An 18,667-nucleotide genomic window follows, 5' to 3' on the forward strand; every position below is an offset into this window, starting at 1 on the left:
AATCAAGGATAACAAGGAAGAGCCTGTGCAACCGGGATCCAGCTAGGACATCTCCAGATAAATGCAATGAGCAGCTGGACTTAGGCATTTGGGGTCCAGGAGGTATGAGCTGCGGCAGATGGTAGGCAGCATGACTAAGGAAGAGGTCTGAGAGTGGGACGGAAGAGGGCAAAGCAGGAAAGAACATTAAGGCAGGAGACCTGCCTCTGAAATGTGAGCTGACTGAAAACACCAAGGAATCATTTAGTTCAACCCTAGACAATCAGTAAGGACGTTCTGCAGGCCACCCAAGCCAGTTTTTCTGCCTACCCCAACTCAGTTCCTGAAGGTGGCCAGATTTGGGGTCCCATCTCCAAATGTGTGTGACCTGTGAGCACAATAAGCTCTGGGCTGTGAAGATGGCATCCCTGCCATAAAGGAGCTGGAAAGAAACACACCCCAGCACGCACACCCACAAATCCCCCAAAGCCACTGGGCAACATTTATTGTAAAAGCACATGAGGCGAGGCTGGGACCATGTGGGGCAGGCTCTCAGGAGGCAGAGTCAGAGGCCTCTGAGCTGTCTTTGACGTCTGTGCTCTCTGTGGTCTCACTGACCTCACTGAGGTCCTTGCTGTCCCCACCACTGTCGTCAGCAGCCAGGCTCTTCTCCTCACGACAGGCCTCTCCCGAGCTGAGAAGCACGCTGCCTTTGTTCTCCGCCTTGTTCTCCATGGCTGCCAGCACCGTGTGCCTGCCCCTTTCCTTCAGCTCCAGGTGCCGCCTCAGCTGCCGCCAGGAGCCCAGAGGGAAGCGGGTGGAAAGAGACAGGGCCTAAGTCTCCAGACAGGAGACAAGAGGAACCAGGCCCTGGGGCTGGCTGGGGGAAGGGACACAATGAGAAGCGGTAGGGCCAAGGCAGGAAATAGGACTGGGTAGAGATGCAGTTCAATCCTAGCTGTGTCCTAAGCCTGTTTCATCCTCTATAAAATGACAAGGGTCTTGTTACCTTCAAATGTGCTGCTGGGGAGCCCCCAACACAGAGCAGTGCCTCTCCAGGACCCTTTTCCCCAGCCCAGTTTAGTCCTAGATCTAAGCAGGCTGGCCATGACAGCCCCTGACCCTAGTAGTCCCACATCTTCTGTAGAAAAATCTTTTCCGGGTCTGGAGAGATGGCTCAGAGGTTAAGCACACTGACTGCTCCTCCTGAGGTCCTGAGTTCAATTCCCGGCAACCACATGGTGGCTCACAGCCATCTATAATGAGATCTGGTGCCCTCTTCTGGCCTGCAGGTGTATAAGCAGGCAGAGCACTGTGTACTTAATAATAAATAAATAAATCTTTAAAGAAAAATATTTTCCTACTGTCGTCCCTAGTCCCCCTTCAGGCTTCTTCCCCAAAGAACATCCCATGGCCTCCTCTAGAGTCAACCAAGGCCATGTCCCTACTTGACAGCTTAGGAAGTGAGAGAAAGGGGGCTCTGAGTCCTTGTAGCTTTAGAGCTACAAGGGTTGACATTCAACCTTGTCTTGCCTCCAGCCACCACTGCCCCACCCCATCTCACAGCCCTTAAGTTGCCACCTTTCCCAAGTACAGAATCTCCTCTTTTGCTGGAATTGCTGGCCTCGCCTGGCTGAACTCTTACCTCATCAGCCATCTGCGTTAGGTCGCGCTTCATTGCATATGCATCTTCCCCATCTGCATAGTATTTGGGTTCTACTTCACTGATCCTGGGGGTAGGATGGAGACACATGCTGGTGGGGCAAATTCTCTTGGTTCTTAGGCTACTGGGGTGGGTGTCATCTCCTCCTGCAGGATCTTTGTAGAGGCAAAGGCATCCTGAATGGACTCCTTTTTGTTTTTCATTTGAATGGAGTCTTCCAACAGCCATGATAGCTTTCTCTAGTCTCTCCAGCTAAGGCAAGCAGCATGTAGCATCCAAAGTACTTCCTATTCCTAGACTTGCTGCCACTCTGTCCCTAGCCTGACCAGCAAGGACCTGTGCTCTTTGAGTTGAGGCGGTTAATTCTGCCTCTTCTTTCCTCTCTCTGACCTACTCTGTACCTGCATGTAGGTGGTCATCATATAAAACCTAACTACTGCCCAGACAGCTGAGGGGAGGTGCGTGTGCACCGTTGAGTAGCAGTGACACTGGACGTGAAGCTGTCTGATGGCCTAGAAAGATTCCTTGACAGCCTGAGACAATGAGAGAGAGAGAGAGAGAGAGAGAGAGAGAGAGAGAGAGAGAGAGAGAGAGAGAATGTGTACATGTGGAGGCCAGAGGTAGATGTTGGATGTCTTGCTTTCCATCTTTTTTCCCATTCAAAATAGGGTTTCTCACTGAATCTGGAACTTGGCCATTCAACTAGGCTGGTGGGTTCTTCAGCAGTAGGATAACAGGTTTAGGGCACTGTACGTGGCTCTTATATTTGGGTGCTAGGGATCAAACTCAGGGCCTGCCAATTAAGCTATCTCCTTAGCAACCCCCTTTGGAGACAGGGTCTTGCTGTGTGGGTGAGACTTGCCTGGAATACCCTATGACTGGCCCCCAAACCAAAGTCCTCTACTTTGAGTGCAGAGATTAAGAGGTACGTACCTCCGTACCCAGCTGGGAACTGCTGACTCAAGTGTGGAAAGCAGTTCCCACCACAGGGGCATCCTTAGCTAGGTCAAAGAGCCCTCCATGAATCTGCGTGTTGAACCCAGAAAAGCCTGAAGGCCACTGCCTTGTCCCTATAGACTAATCCTCATTCTGCCCCCTCAAAGCCTGGCATGGCATTAGGTCCTCCAGTTAATCCACTCTAGCACACTTTCAAGTGGCACCAGGTACTGCCAGGTCCTCTCTTCATGGAGATGCTCACGTCCTGAGTAGACCTGCCCTTAGCCACCAGAACACCCATAGCTCTAGGCCCCGCATTGCTTTTGCTTCTGACCTTTCCCCTGCCATCCCCACTCATCTGCTCTTACTTAATGCTTCCCTAGTGAGACACTTCTCAGCCTTTGCTCATGTCCTAGCCTATCTCTCTGAACTTCTAGAACAGCGCTAAGAAGCCTTGTGTGTTCTTTACCACACTGCCCTTCACCGGCCTCACCAGCACCAAGCCATCCCCCCTCTACCACACACACAGAAAGCAGATGCCTCCTCCATGTTAGCGTGTCAGTGAACAGCCAATGAGCATACAGAGAGCCTTCCGCCAATGTCTGGAGTCCCTTCACTTTCTCCACCCACCTCAGCCAACTAGATGGATCATGCCACTAAAAAAAAAAACCCAAAAAACCAACTTGATCTACTTACTGAAAGTTGAGGGTATTGGAGTAGAGATGCAAAGCGGCCCGGTTACTGCAGGGGAAGAAGGCGCTGCTGAGCTTCACAAACTTGGCCCCTTTCCCAGTAATAACTCTCATCTTCTGAAGAACCCCTATCAATTGGGTACCTCTTCCTCCCCGCTCCCCAGCCTTGCCCTTCCCACCTCTTCCTGACATGCAGAGAGACATATTTGGCATTGAAATTCTCTATCATGGCTCGAGAGGCCTGGTCCATCAACTTCTGAGCCAGGCCAAGACGCCGGTGGGACCGCTTCACAGCCTGACAGAAGAAGGGCGGGTAGAAGTAAGACCTTGGCCACTCCTCCAATTATTTCCAGCCCACCTCTGCCAAAATCTCAGTAGCTATACTCACCAGTGAGGTGATATGGCCATGGGGCACATCATCTGGGTCCTCTTCCCTAGAAGAGAAAGCTAGAAAGGAGCCTGGTATGGGTGCAGTCTATCTGGAACACCTGTGCACAGCAGGCGTGCAGAGTGTGCCTTATCCTACAGCACCCAAGATCCAGGCAGAGAACTAGTAACTTCTGAATCAGAATAACCACCAACCACGCCCCAATCAAACCCCCATGCTACACACACCAGATATGTGCAGTGTCAATAGAACATCGCCCAAGACTGACCAAAAAAAAAAAAAAAAAAAAGTCAGCTGTTGGGCCACCAAGAGTACTACTAAATGCAGAGCTCTAAGCGAAGGGAGCCACTTTGAAAGAGCTCTAAGCTACTATTCCAATTCCGCAGCATTAGGACAAAGTGACCTTATTGTCAGAGACAGAGGGAGGAATGGAGACTGTGAGGTGGAGAGACAGTCTTCAACTGTCCAACTCAGAGCCTGTGCAACACGGACAGAAACACAGTAACAATATGAATCTGCTTAACAAACTCTGTGTTGGTTTCTCACTTCTAACAAGTGTACCATACAGGTAGGAGAGAACAAGTGTAGAGGAGGGGTGTGTGGAAATATTCTGTACCTTCTGCTCCACTTTTCTGTCAATTTAGAGCTACCCTATAACCCTGTTAATCAGAAAACAAAATCCACAGCGAGCTGGGCAAGTTAATGCCAGCACTGAGGCAGCTCAGCATTGAATGAAGGCTGGAGGTCGGAGGCCAGCCTGAGTCACACAGTGAGCACCAGTCTGCACACCAGCGTGAGAACCCCTCTCAAACTAATCCACAGCGGCATTCATCAGACAGCGGTGTCAGCGTACCATTCCCTTCTCCAAAGCCTTTGCCCCAGCCCAGTGACACCCAGTCTTAGCTTAGGCTCCTTTCTTTCTCCTTGGTGACTCACATTTTGGCCAAGACATACCCCACAATCTTCCCATTCTCATCCTCAGCAATGTAAGAGAGCTGGTGACAGAAAGGAAAAGGTGACTTGTGACATCTGGTGACCTGGATGGAATGCAAGGGGCCCGGGTCTCCCTACTCCACACTTGTGCCTTCTCTGTATCAGGAAGAGGCCCGGCACAGGTGGGAGTTCCATCTCCACCCTGTGTCTAGCTTACAGTCCCTAAAACACCCGTTCATTTGTCAGGCTTCCCCATCAGCCAGGGCCTCACTGTACCAAGGCTCTGCGGCCTTGCCCACCCCTTTTAGCCCACTCAGATGCAGCTTTTCCTCCTGTTGTGCCCTACACCCCTACAGAATGCCAACGCGGCCCACCTGGGGCCAGGAGAGGCCATGGTAGAAGTAGTACTTCATCTGATAGTTCTCAGGCAGGCAGAGCAGGTTGCAGTGCTGCATGTTCATCAGGTCCTCGGGCTGCGTGACAACGGCACGGTTAGTCCAGGTCTCCTCACACAAGCGGGAGCCCTGTTCTCTGTCAATCTCTGGGCCCCCGCCCCCTTCCCCCAGTCGGGTAGAGTTTTGACTACCCGACTTTGCACAAGGCTGGTTTCTATGCTCCGTGCAAAACGCGCCAGGGTCAGGACCTAGCAACAGCGCCCGGAGATGGCGGAGCCCGTTCGACGGAACCCTGACATTAGGCAAAGGAGGGATACTATAGCCGCGAGATGTCTAAAGCAGGCTTCAGCAGCCTTAAGGTCCGGCGGCCTTAGCCGTGCAGGGCCACAGCATCAGGTCCCTTGGCAGCATACGCACGCGGTCACCCGGTAAGGTGCCCCACGCGGTGCGGACACTGGCTCCCCGTCACCTCACCCTAGCATTGCGGATGTTCATCGCGGCAGCGAAGCTCGCGGGTCCTTTGTGGGTCGTGAATGCGTGCTTTCGGAGGCCACTCAGAAGCAAGGAAGGGAAGACAGGGGCCAGGGCTGGGACTGGGGCCAGGCTCCCGAGGACTGCGGCGGAAAAGGCGGACCGCTCCGACCGGCCTCCAGCGGAAGTGCGCAGCTACGGGATCCGCCTCCGAACCGCAGAACTAGAGAGCAAGGCACTTAGAGCCTATTGGACGCAGTGGGGCGGTGGCGAGGTGGTGCTTTCGAGGCCAGCGTGAAGGCCCTGCAAGGCAGGCGTCATGTGGAGTAGTTGTCCCCTCCCGCGGGCCCATAGACGAGCGCACACAAGCAGGTGGAACAGGATCAGCTTTATTTCGAGCCTCCTTGGGTGGGGACAGCGGGCGAGGAGCCGACAGAGGCGGGCCCGAGGCGGAGGAGCAGGGCTCCCAGAATCTGCTCGCACATCGCCAGGCACCGCGGCACGTGAAAGCAGCCTGTGGGGAGAATGGATCCCGGAGTTGTGGCCGAGCCAGGTGCCACAAACCCCTTCAGTCTCGTCCCGTTCTTCACTCACCTTTAAAAGGGCCTCCCTTGATGGTGAGGGCCACCTTTCCCTCTCGGTTCAAATAGCCAAACCATTCCCCGCACTCAGGATCACGAAACTAGAATAAGGAGACAATGACAGCTAGTGTCTGGCAGGACTCACCCGACTGTCACTGGCTGAGCATGGGGCCCTCGCTTGTCCCCTTTGCACCGCTATCAAAGGTCAAAGTAAAACTGGCATGGTTTCACAATCAGCACGTGTGTGTGTGTGTGTGTGTGTGTGTGTGTGTGTGTGTGTGGTTTTTCTTTTTTAAAGTTTTTCTTTTTCGGTTTTTCGAGACAGGGTTTCTCTGGGTAGCCTTGGCTGTCCTGGACTCGCATTGTAGACCAGGCTGGCCTCAAACTCAAGAGATCCACCCGCCTCTGCCTACTGAGTGCTAGGATTAAAGGCGTGCGCTACCACCCGGCATCACAATCAGTACTTTTAAGAAAACATATCCTGGAAAAATTGAATGCTGGTAGGTAGGAGACAGCAGGCCTTCTCAGCATGTAACCTAATGGGGAAGCAGGTGCAGGCAGTGTGCTGCACCACAGCGGGAACAGGCGCTCTACATTTGATTGTGGCATAAGTGCTATCTAACACTTTGAATTGAATGCTGAAAAAAGGACGCATTTTAGTGTGGCTGGTCTTTGCTACATTATGGCAAGGTTGCCTTCCCCTATTAGTAGATAGGAGAAAGAAGGATACAGAGCAGGGAGAAAGAGAGAGCCTTGAATCTAATTTCTTGCTTATTTGTGAAGCACCACTCCTAACAAGCCACACACCAATCCCCTCCCATTGGTGTCCTAGCATTTATATACCCTCTGAAAAGTTCCCAGAATTCCAAACTTCACATAATTGTAGAAACTATCTGCAGCTGGCAAAACCACACCACTTGCTAGAGCATAAGGAAAATCATTGTCAGCTGCTGCGGCAAAGCAGGCCCACATCCCCACACCTGGGATTAAAAGTGAAAACATTCCTATGATGATTTTGTGTTTTTAAAGAAATCAAAGCCGGGCGTGGTGGCGCACGCCTTTAATCCCAGCACTCGGGAGGCAGAGGCAGGCGGATCGCTGTGAGTTTGAGGTCAGCCTGGTCTACAAAGTGAGTCCAGGACAGCCAAGGCTACACAGAGAAACCCTGTCTCGAAAAACCAAAAAATAAAAAAAAATCAAAATTCCAGAATTCTCAATACATTTTAACTTATCTAAGTTTAAAAAAAGAAACAAGCAGGGCTGGAGAGATGGCTCAGCTCTTAAGAGCATTGGCTGCTCTTGCAGAGGTCCTGAGTTCAATTCCACATGGTGGCTCACAACCATCTATAATGAGATCCGGTGCCCTCTTCTGGCCTGCAGATGCACATGTGGTGAACACTGTATATATAATAAATAAATCTTTAAAAGAGAAAGAAAAAGAAACAAAAAATAAGCCAGGCATGGTGGTGCACACCTCTAATCCCAGCACTCGGGAGGTAGAGGCAGGCGGATCGCTGTGAGTTCAAGGCCAGCCTGGTCTACAGAGTGAGTCTAGGACAGCCAAGGCTACACAGAGAAACCCTGTCTCGAACAAAACAAAAAATAAACAAATAAAAAAGTAAAATTGAGGGAGACATAGAAGGAACTATACTGTATATGTAATAAATACATAAATCTTTAAAAATTGTGACATGAGTTGTAAAATTTTGTTTTGTTTTTGTTTTTCGAGACAGGGTTTTTCTGTGTGTAGCACTGGCTGTCCTGAACTCACTCTGTAGACCAGGCTGGCCTCAAACTCAGAGATCTGCCTGCTTCTGCCTCCTCAGTGCTGGAATTAAAGGCATACACCATCACAGCCAGCTTCATGAGTTGTAAATTTTAAACCGTGTGATGATTTGTTTACGTCTGTAATCCCAGCAGTCAGGAGGCTGAGGCAGAATTGCTTCAAGTTCAAGACCAGTACAGATTGTCTCAAATAGTGGTGGTGGTATATTTGTCAAGGAAGGTATAGCCAGCTCTGTATTTATTCCTTGTAACTTTTGAGTAGTCTTGTCATTATTATATATTGATTTTTTTAAAAAAAGATGTATTTATTTATTATTATGTATACAGTGTTTGCCTGCATGTACACCTGTGGGCCAGAAGAGGGCATCAGATCTCGTTATAGATGGTTGTGAGCCACCATGTGGTTGCTGGGAATTGAACTCAGGACCTTTGGAAAAGCGTCACAAAGAAAGTGGGGAATCTTAACCCCTGAGCCATCTTTCCAGCCCTCTATATTGATTTTGAGAAGGAGTCTCACTCTGTATCCCTGGCTGTCCTGGAACTTGCTCTGTGCCTCAGGCTGGCCTGCAACTCAATAGAGATCTTATCTCTGCCTCACCAAGGCTGGGAGTAAAGGCATGCACTGTAACTGGCTCATGTCCTTTGTTTGTTGTTTTTTGTTTTTCAAGACAGGGTCTCTCTGTGTAGCCCTGGCTGTCCTGGACTCACTCTGTAGACCAGGCTGGCCTCAAACTCACAGAGATCCACCTGCCTCTGCCTCCCTAGTGCTGGGACTAAAGGCATGTGATACCATGCCTTGCTGTTAATTTACCAGTATTGCCTAATAATTGTTTATTATCAGGCCTATAATTATTATTACTGCAGTATAACCTGCTAACAATCAAGCAAGACACAGACACCTGTTATATTTTAAAATAGCCTTAGTTAACCTGGGGCAGAACAGATATTAATCTTCTAAACTACTCCCATAGTGGGGCAGGTATGGGATACCTGTCCCAATCTCATGCCATCAGCTTCTAATAATTTCTATCAAGCTACCTCCCATCCATAATCCCAAATACTTGCTAATGTTCTTCATCTGGGCCAAATCCTCCCATGCTGGCCATGCGCTTCTCCTCCATCTAACCCATGGCGGCTTTCTTCTCCTCCCATCTCTCCTCTTCCCAAGATTCTCTCTGTCTCCCCAGCCTGGGAACCTTAGCCATGCCTAGCTCGTTTTCCTGCCCAGGTGCATGGCCTTTTATTAATTAGCATCAAAATACATAGACCAACAACACCTTTTTTGTTTGTTTGTTTGTTTTTGGTTTTTTGAGACAGGGTCTCTGTGTTAGCCTTGGCTGGCCTGGACTCACTTTGTAGATCAGGCTGGCCTTGAACTCACAGCGATCTGCCTGCCTCTGCCTCTGCCTCTGGAGTGCTCGGACTAAAGGTGTACGCCACCACACCTGGCTTACCTATTTTTAACTTCTTGGTCTTATACAAGAGAATGGGTCGGGGCGAGGAGAATAAAAACTAACCAATTCTCAAGATTGTGCCTTGGGCATCTAAATTTTTGGTCTTCTGTATTGTTATATTGCTTAGTGACTATCTACCTATTGATTATAACTTTTGCAATTTATTTTCTTGTTCTCATTTGAGACAGCAGCAAAGGCAGGCTTTGAACTCACAGTCCTCCTGCCTTGGCCTCCCAAGTGCTGAGATTACAGGGATGCACACCACAATAGGCTCTTGGAATTGTTTGTGTCATCTCCATCTTATTCAAGTGCATTATTTCATTTTATGGTTCAGATTGGTGACTTCTAATCCATACCCTTAACAAATATATTCAGTATCCAGGCAGAGATACACACTAATGGTTCATGTTGTTTGGAAGTAACACCAAGTATCTGAGAAAGCTCCAGTTGCCTGTTTAGATATAATGTAATAGGTTTTGATTTTTTCTTTTCGACTCCTTTTTTTTTTTTTTGCCTGTAGTCACAATAAAACCATGACGGATTGATTTCAGTTAGTTAGTACAAAACAGCCAAATGTAGTAGCACACAATTGCCACCGCCATGTTCAGCTACATCTGAATTTTAAGACCAGCTTGAGTTACGTGAGACATCTAAAAAAACAATCACACAGAAACTGTCATTTTCTTCTAGAACCAAAGCCACAGGCTGTAGAATGAAAAAGTTCCTGCTACAGCTGCAGGCCAACTACTAGAATAGTAACTTTAGAAATATCCCAGTAGTCTCCAGGTGTGGTGGGCACACACCAGTAATCCAAGCACTCTGGAGGCAGAGGCAGGTGGCTCTCTCAGTTGGAGGCCAGCCTGGTCTACAAAGTGAAATCCAGGACAGCCAGGGCTGTTACACGGAGAATCCTTGTCTTCAAAACCCAGAAAAAAAGAAAAAACAAGAAAAGCGCCTTGCAAACCTGAGGACCTCAATTTGGTCCAAGAAGTCATATGAAAAAAAGTCAAGGATAGCATACTTATAATCCCCCCACTGGAGAAGCAAAGATAGGATGACCCCAAGGGTTCGCCTATGAGACAACTCATAAGGCACCCTATCTTCTCAACACCACCTGACCTGCCTATATTCTCTCTCTCTCATTTGCACAGGGGTGGGGTGGGGGTGGAGGGAGGGTGGGGAATCTGACACCCTAGCTATTGGATTTCCTGTCAAGGCTCAGACTTGCTGGTTGGTCCTGGCCGATCAAGGTTGTCCCTGCTACATGGAGCCAGCTTGCCTGGGCCCTCCCAGCTTCTCTTCTGCCTTCTCTGGCTGCCTGTCATATCCTTCATATCCCTGCACTGGGCTTCCAGGGGACAAGGAGATAGCACTTACTTGGCGGAAGGTGTACTCAGCCACCTGGTAGAAGAGGCGCAGCAAGGCAGGGTCCCCACTGTCACGGTAACCCATGAGGAAGGCAATCATGGCTTCGCTGTGTGGCCACCACAGCTTCATGTCCCACTCCAGCTGAGGACAAAGTAGAGATATGCAGCTGAGGTTCCTATAGACCTTACGAGAATATTTAACATTCTCTGTTCTGGCTCAGTCTATCTGTCTCAGGACTTGGTACTTAATCATGAGACATGGAGAATGGAGTTTGAATAGTTCTTAAGAGTAGGGCTACCTTTCTGACCCGTATGTACCCAGACAGCTCCTTAAAAGGAGACAAGTACTCCCTTTAGCCCTTGAATTGGAATGCTGTCTGCCTTGTCACACTGTCTTTAAGCCCTTTGGACACTGCTGCTATGCATGGCTGGAGATCCCTCTGCAGATCTCCAGCAGGACAAGGAAACAACTGATCAAAACAATTCCACTCCTGCCTGCCACCAAATAAGAATCACGCAAGAGCCCTTTGAGCTACTGGCACCAAAGAGGACATGTGACTTGGTCTTTTAACAAACTCTCTTCTCTAATGGCTTGCATAGGATATTGGCTGGAGAGAATTGGGCTCTAGGTTCAAATTTTTTATTGATGTTGCTGCTGGGTTTTTTTGTTTGTTTGTTTTTGTTTTGGTTTGGTTTTGGTTTTTCGAGACAGGGTTTCTCTGTGTAGCCTTGGCTGTCCTGGATTCACTTTGTAGACCAGGCTGGCCTCGAACTCAGAGATCCAGCTGCCTCTGCCTCCCGAGTGCTCGGATTAAAGGCATGCACCACCATGCCTGGCTGTTGCTGCTGTTTTTGGGGGGAGGGGGCTTGGTTTTTGGAGACAGGGTTTCTCTGTGTAGCCCTGGCTGTCCTGAACTCACTCTGTAGACCAGGCTGGCCTTGAACTCACAGTGATCCGCTTGCCTCTGCCTCCCTGAGTGCTGGGGATTAAAGGCGTGCGCCTCCACACCTGGCCTTGCTGCTGTTTTTTGAGACAGGGTTTCATTATGTAGCTCTGGCTGTCTTAGAACTCACTATGTAGACCAGGGAGGCCTCAAGTTCACAAAGGTCCTCCTGCCTCTGCTTCCGAAGTGTTGGGATTAAAGGCATGTGCAACCATGCCTGATGTTCTTTGTTGTTTTTTAAAAAAGAGTTCACTCTGAACCTCAAACTTATAGTGTATGAAAAGATAACCTTGACCCAGCACTGGGAAGGCAGAGGCAGGTGTATCTCTGTGAGTTAAAGACCAGCCTGGTCTACAGAGCGAGTTCCAGAACAGCCAAGGCTACACAGAGAAACCCTGTCTCCAAAAACAAAAACAAAAAACAAAAAAAGATACCCTGAACTCCATAATCTCCTGTCTCTCTCTCTTAAATGCTACAATTACAGGGTGTGCCAGCATACTTGGGTCTAATCCACTTTCTCAAGTTTCAACAGATAAAGTTTATTTTAATTTAAATTTATTTTCTCTTATGTGTATGGGTGTTTTGCCTGCATGTGTGTGCAAGCTGCTCTGGGCACTCCCACCTGCGTAGGACAGAGATCATCAGCATCCTGGAAGTAGAAGAGGCCTCCATGCTCAGGGTCCCATCCAGAGTAGAAAGGCAACAAGAGAAACTTGTCAATAATGTGTGTTCGAAGTTTGGGGTCACCTTTCCTGAGAGCATACTGAAGCAGGAACCAGCCAGCTTCCAGTGCGTGGCCTAGTGAGGGTTAAAGGAAAGTCAGGCAGGAATCAGGGTTCCCTTTCCAGGTACCTGATTGCTTGAGCTTCTGGCACCTCCCTTCCTCCTCAAGTGTAAGAGACGTAAGAGACGCTTGAACTCTGTTACAGGATACCCTGCCTTTCTGCCTGGATTCCATTCCGTGAAAAAAAAAAAATATGTCCCAACACAGACACTGAAGCTCCTTATAGTGACAGTCTTAAAACCCACAGAAATAGCCGGGCACAGTGGCGCATGCCTTTAATCCCAGCACTCGGGAGGCAGAGGCAGGTGGAGCGTTGTGAGTTCGAGGCCAGCCTGGTCCACAAAGCAAGTCCAGGACAGCCAAGGCTAACACAGAGAAACCCTGTCTCGAAAAACCAAAAAAAAAAAAAAAAAGGGGGGGGGGGGCTGGAGAGATGGCTCAGAGGTTAAGAACACTGCCTGTTCTTCCAAAGGTCCTGAGTTCAATTCCCAGCAACCACATGGTGGCTCATAACCATCTATAATGTGCTCTAATGCCCTCTTCTGTCATGGAGGCAGAGCACTGTATACATAATAAATAAATAAATCTTAAAAAAAAAAAAAAGCCACAGAAGCACAAGACTGCTTTCATTTTAATCCCAGGTATAGGAATGTGGGGCGGCTTCAGCTTGTCAGCCACAGCTCACCATGGTTTGCTTCATGCTGTAACTGAAGCGTGCTTTTTGCCACCTGCAGATAATTTTTGTGTGTGATGTTTGGAATTCTGGGAATTCTGGAATTCAGAGAGTACATAAATGCTAGGGGCCTGAGAAGCGGGGTCATTGCTTGTTGGGCATTTAAGGAGGTTGGTTGTGCTTTATTAACAGCCATGGTTAAAGAATAAACAAAAGGAATTGGATAGATTAAGGGATTTTCCTAGTCCCTCTCTCCCTCTATCCTTGTTTCTCTCCTACCTACTGTTAGGGGGTGAAATGGGGGAGGGGAAGATAAAGCGGTGGGAAAACCCACAAAGTAGCAAAGACTAGCTACAAACCCCCTCCCATCCCATGCCCCAAACTCAAAAGAGGAGCTTTTCCCTAACAGGTCCAGCACACGCCTTCACCTGGGTTTTGGTGTCTTCCAAGGCAACCAGGAAGCTCTTTGCCATCTTCTGATACATTCTCCAGCACAACTTGTCCATCCCTCTGTCAGGAAGGGACAAGGGACAGATGTTTCCAGTTCCTTGTCACCCAACCAGAAAAATCTACTTTAAAAAGTCCTTTCCTCCACCCTTGGTACCAGCCATCTGCTACTCAATTGGTCCAAAGGGGCATTTTTGGCTTTGTGTTTTGAGACAGTGTTTGGTAGCCCAGGCTGGTCTCGAACTCACTATACACAAGCAAGACTTACCTTGAACTCTAGAGTCTCTGGTTTCTACCTCCAGAGCTCTGGAATTACAGATATGTGTACCATGCACTGCTCTAGAACATTTTTGGAATGGCTGATTGTCTCCCATGGGTCTAGTAGGTTCTGATCCCTGCTTTAGGTTCTGGGTCTCTCAAGTGAGGAGGGTAAAATGCTGAATGAGGAGGCAAGGCCAATTGGATGCCCACAGAAGCTGAGGAGTACCACAGATCCTGATCTCAGGATGTGCCTAGGGCTCTGTACTCTTCTTTCTGTCTTAGGACCCACTCATCTCTGCCCCAAGCAAGCTGGGCCCCACCTTCCTGAGGGCCCTGGGCTGTATTTCAAATGAACAAGCGTCCTTGGAGCCACCCGTCTAGAAAGCTGAAGAACAGACAGATGACTTCAGGTAGAGGGGCCCTTACGGAGTGGGAGAATGGGGTTGTTCAGCCTGCCCCTGTCTCTGTGCCCACCTGGACGTGCTGAAGAATCCTGTGGGCACACCAGTCTCCCAGGTCTGCATACTTGCCGCTCAGCACCTCGTCCTCCTCTCCAAGCTGCTCTACCAGGCTCAGCAGCATCATGGGCACCGCCATGGGCTCTGTGGCCAGGGCCCCCGAGAGCTGAGGCCGGCCTAGCCCAGCCGGGTCCTCCCGCACCCAGTGGACGATCTGATCCATCATCTCCACAGCTTCCTTCTGTGGGGAGACCAGGCAGGGGCTGCAAGCCCTGTCCCCCTGCCCCCACCCTCAGGGACTCAGGACTCAGCTTGCTCTCCAAGGACACCTGCTTTTCCTGCAGCTCTCCAGGGCCAGCCTCTGGAGGCCAAGCAGATCCTCCCAATACTGCGTGGGGAGAGGGGGTGTCTCTGGGATTCAGGTCACAGGCAAAAGGACCCAAGGAGGAAAGAGAGGACCTTTTCTACCTGGACACAGGGCATTGAGAGATTCCTGTTTGCCCAGAGTCCCTATGGTAGTACAGGAAGTGGGAGAGAGTTGAGGAGACAATATGGTCACAAAATGGTAGGAAAAGAGTGAATGGTACTTGTGACAGGCTCCCAGGCCTGTCTTCAGAGTACACGCTTACTCAACAGCCTGTCGCCATCCCTCCCACACACCTGATAATGCATTTCCCCTGTTACTTTCCACAGCTCATTCATGGCCATGGTGTAGAAACACTCGCTGAAAATGGTCCGCTGCACCTTCACTGGACGGCCATCCCGAGTAAGCACAAAGGCACACTTCTTGCCAGGTGGTGTCACCCGGGCATAACGCAGCAAAAACTCACCACCTAGTGGTTGGGGAGTATGCATGCTAGGTGAGGACTCTGAATATATGACCTCTTGAAACCTACCCAGGCCCTTTCCTTTTCTAGACCCCTTTAGATCCATCGAATAATGACCCAGTGCAGCTCCTGGGGAGATGGAGGCAGAAAAGGTACCTGCTTTTGCTGCATCCAGAAGCTCAACACGGTGGAAGCGCTCAAAACTGCGGTATAAGCGACAATACATCCATATCTGTGAGGGAACACAGTTTAAAAAGGGGCCACTGGGGTGGGGCGGGGAATCCTAGATATCCCTGGGGCTACCCTGTTGTGTGGCAGCTTAAAACGTGCGGACTGACCTGCCTTCCCTGGAGCCAGACATACTTCAGGTGATCATACACCTGCCCGTCGCGGCCGAGGCACGTGAAGAAGCCCCTGGGAGACAGGTATTGTTAGAAAAAGAGGGAAGGAGCCTTGCAGCCTTCCCCATATTTCCATTACTCTCCTGAAGCCAACAGATCTGTGAGTTGCCTCCGAGTGAGGTGGGGGTTTGGGAAGGGCCAAAGCCCTGGGAGGGTCATGGCGAAGCAGCTAACCCGTGTTCCTGGTCATGGGAGTGCTCCATCCAGAAAGCGACCACGTTGTCGAGCTCTTGGCCCACACGTTCCTTCCAGACCTGCAGGGTCTCCTGTTCCTTCTCCATGTCCTGTGATGTAACTCAGGTCAGGCCATGGAGGCACAACTCTTCTTTCACACTGACTTCCTGCATCAACTCTAGTGGGCCCCAGAGCTGCTTGACCCCACCCCACCCCCGGAGGGCCTCGAGCCAAGGATACCCTGCCACTTCTGAGCTGGGCTTCTGGCCCTACCATTGACTGGAGCTGTCCAGGACAGCACCTCTCCAGCCAACACTACCACTGACCTGTAATACTCGGAGTCCTCGGTCCATCATTCGATTGCCTCCAGGAAACTGAAGTTGGTTGCGATCTCGTGACTTTTCACTCAGCTGACTGAACAATGCTCCACCCACCTGATCCTCCACAGGGTTCGTAGGCGGGGCGGGACAGAGGGCGGGTTTTCAAACCCCGCCCTCTGCCCATCTAGGCAGGGGCCCAGCACTTTTGCTCTAGATCCCGCCAGCTGGAAACTGCATGAGGAAGTCTGAGCCCACAGGGAAGGAGTTGGGAGGAGATGGGATCTGGGCCTGAAAACTAAGGCTGGTGTTCCCAACAGATAGTGGGGGAAGGGTGCCCCTGGAAATGCCTGAACTCTGAGACCCTGTAACTCCTTTCTGCCAATTTGGTTCTTTTGTTGTTGTTGTTGTTTTGTTTTGTTTTTTTGTTTTTCAAGATAGGGTTTTTCTGTGTAGCCTTGGCTGTCCTGGACTAGCTTTGTAGAGCAGGCTGGCCTCAAACTCACACTGATCCGCCTGCCTCTGCTGGGATTAAAGGCGTGTGCCACCACGCCTGGCTCCAATTTGTTTTTTTAGCTGCTTCAGCTGTCTGTATCCAATAATTTACCGCCATTGGCCCTGGTTGCCAGTTGCTGGGTACTTCACCCAAGAGGAAGCAACCATGCAGAACAGAGCGGGCATCCTTCAGCTCTCTGGGCCTGCCTCCTAGCTATACAGTATAGGTTGGCTCTGAAACAGGCTGGTTGATGTTCTCTATTCTTGCTACCCATTGGGCACCCTCAATTGCTCCGCAGAATTCTGTGCAGAGTTCCAGCCAGAATGCCTGAGGTACTTTGGGGAGCTCGAACATATTTTGACTTTTTTTTCGTTTTATTTTATGTTTTGGTGACTTTTGCCTCTACTTATTTCTGTACATCATATGCATGCAATATCCTTAGAGACCAGGAGAGGGCACTGGATCCTCTGGGTTACAGGTGGTTGTGAATCTCCACTTGGGTGCTGGGAGTCAAACATGGGCCCTCTGGAAGAGCTAATAGCAGACTTAACTGCTGAGTCATCACTCCAATTCCTTGATCTTTTTTCTTCTCTTTTTTGTTTTTCGAGACAGGGTTTCTTTCTGTAGCCTTGGCTGTTCTGGACTCACTCTGTAGACCAGGCTGGCCTCGAACTGACAGCCATCCGCCTGCCTCCGCCTCCCGAGTGCTGGGATTAAAGGCGTGCGCCAACACACACACAGCTCCTTGATCATGTTGTTGTTTTGTTTTTTGAGACAGGGTTTCTCTGTTATTTTGGCTGTCCTGGATTTGCTTTGTAGACCACGCTATCCTCAAACTCAGTGACTCACCTACCTCTGCCTCCCAGAGTGCTGGGATTAAAGGTGTGCACCAACATGCCTGATTTGATCATGTTCTTAACTATGGACTGACTACAAACCAGGAGAAGATGCTGAGAACTGAACTCTGGTCCTTTGCAAGAGCAATACACTCTTAACTACCGAGCTCCAGCCTTGTATATTCCTTGCCTTAAGGGTACCCCATAGGTAATAGCTACAGGAGTGGAGTGGAAAGAACCCTTGCATTTCTGCCAGGCTAAGTGTCCACATGTCTTAACAAATCTGCACAGGCCTCTCCACTGGACAACTCACCAGCTGACCCATGTCCTCCTATCCCAGGATGTTGCTCCCAAGGCTCCTATCTGAAGGATAGTGTATTGCTTCTCTTCCTGGGCCTGAGGCAGGCTAGTGGAATGTCACCTAGCTCTCTCTACTGACAGGATACCTCAACTGTCCCAGGATGGGTTCCAACTGAGGCAGGGAAGAGTGTGGGTGGGAGGCCATAATGGACACCACATGCTAAGAAGTGCTGCTGTGGAGCCCAATTATGAGGTGAGCACTAAGAAAGGGCTTCTCAGAGGCCTACATTAGGCCTGCACTTAGGCGTTAGCATGCACTAAGTGTACAAATCTAGGTGCACAGCAGTACTAGGCCCACAGAAGGTAACTTTTGGCACCAAAATGGATGAGGAACAACAGCAACACATGGGCTGGAGATAGCGCACTGGCTAAGTGTACTGCTCTAGCAGAAGACCCAGGTTCAATCTCTAGCACACAAGTTGGGCAGCTCATAGCTGATTCTAACTCCAGCTCCAGAGAACTGTTGTTTGGTGTCTTGAGGGAACTTGCGCATACTCCGGTATCCACACATGAACACAGAATTAAAACAAAGGGAATGGCAGCAGAAATGTCAGTCAGACACACAGATATCAAACAAGAAGCCTTGGACCAAGTGAGGCTGTGCTCCCAGGCTGGCTTCCAACTGAGGCAGAGAAGAGTCTGGATGGGAGGTCATAATGGACACCACATGCTAAGAGGAAGTAAGATACTGAGGAAACATGTTCCCACAACCCTTTTTTCTCTTGCTCAAGAACTAGGGACCTAGAGACATGGGGACGGTGTGCTTGCTCCTCTCAGCCTGTTGCCACCTAGACCTGCCATCACTAGGCCAGGGCTGCCTTCAGGCTTTCTGCCCAGTTAGCACTATTCAACCAAATGACAGCTGCACCACTCAAATGGCTACTGGACTGCCAGGGTTAGTCATTCTGCCTCTTCCTTTTTGGAGGGTTGGCTTGCGCACAAAGCTAGAAGATTTGGTCCTAAAATATTGAGTAGCCATCACAGGTCAGACACACCTGTCCTGACACCCTAGGGCCTCTTGAACTTATGACAGTTAAGTATATAG

The 18,667-nt window shown here is 49.8% G+C and overlaps 2 protein-coding genes across 5 annotated transcripts; both read right to left on the bottom strand.

The window, feature by feature from the left end:
• Positions 1-452: 452 nt before the first annotated feature.
• On the bottom strand, positions 453-5,587 carry Naa10 (N-alpha-acetyltransferase 10, NatA catalytic subunit). Of its 4 annotated transcripts, none has more exons than XM_051141175.1 (8): positions 5,461-5,586; positions 4,966-5,064; positions 4,595-4,653; positions 3,659-3,704; positions 3,450-3,565; positions 3,275-3,319; positions 1,625-1,709; positions 453-859 (listed from the first exon to the last, which is right to left on the bottom strand). In XM_051141175.1, the coding sequence occupies exons 1-8, from the start codon at positions 5,479-5,481 to the stop codon at positions 653-655; spliced, it is 678 nt and encodes a 225-aa protein (XP_050997132.1). In that variant the 5' UTR covers positions 5,482-5,586; the 3' UTR covers positions 453-652. The 4 variants fall into 4 exon arrangements, with proteins under 4 accessions (XP_050997132.1, XP_050997131.1, XP_050997133.1 ...); XM_051141174.1 differs by having other exon boundaries at positions 453-768; positions 5,461-5,583; XM_051141176.1 differs by lacking the exon at positions 5,461-5,586 and adding an exon at positions 5,235-5,395 and having other exon boundaries at positions 453-768.
• Positions 5,588-5,703: 116 nt separating this feature from the next.
• Positions 5,704-15,745, bottom strand: Renbp (renin binding protein). The gene is made up of 10 exons (XM_051141178.1): positions 15,614-15,745; positions 15,377-15,452; positions 15,195-15,270; positions 14,872-15,044; positions 14,228-14,452; positions 13,474-13,555; positions 12,211-12,386; positions 10,655-10,786; positions 6,052-6,139; positions 5,704-5,971 (listed from the first exon to the last, which is right to left on the bottom strand). Exons 1-10 carry the CDS (start codon positions 15,718-15,720, stop codon positions 5,847-5,849), a joined length of 1,260 nt encoding a protein of 419 aa, XP_050997135.1. The 5' UTR covers positions 15,721-15,745; the 3' UTR covers positions 5,704-5,846.
• Positions 15,746-18,667: the final 2,922 nt, after the last annotated feature.

The sequence above is a fragment of the Acomys russatus genome, chromosome X (genome assembly GCF_903995435.1).
Source record: "Acomys russatus chromosome X, mAcoRus1.1, whole genome shotgun sequence".
Classification (NCBI taxonomy): Eukaryota; Metazoa; Chordata; class Mammalia; order Rodentia; family Muridae; genus Acomys; species Acomys russatus.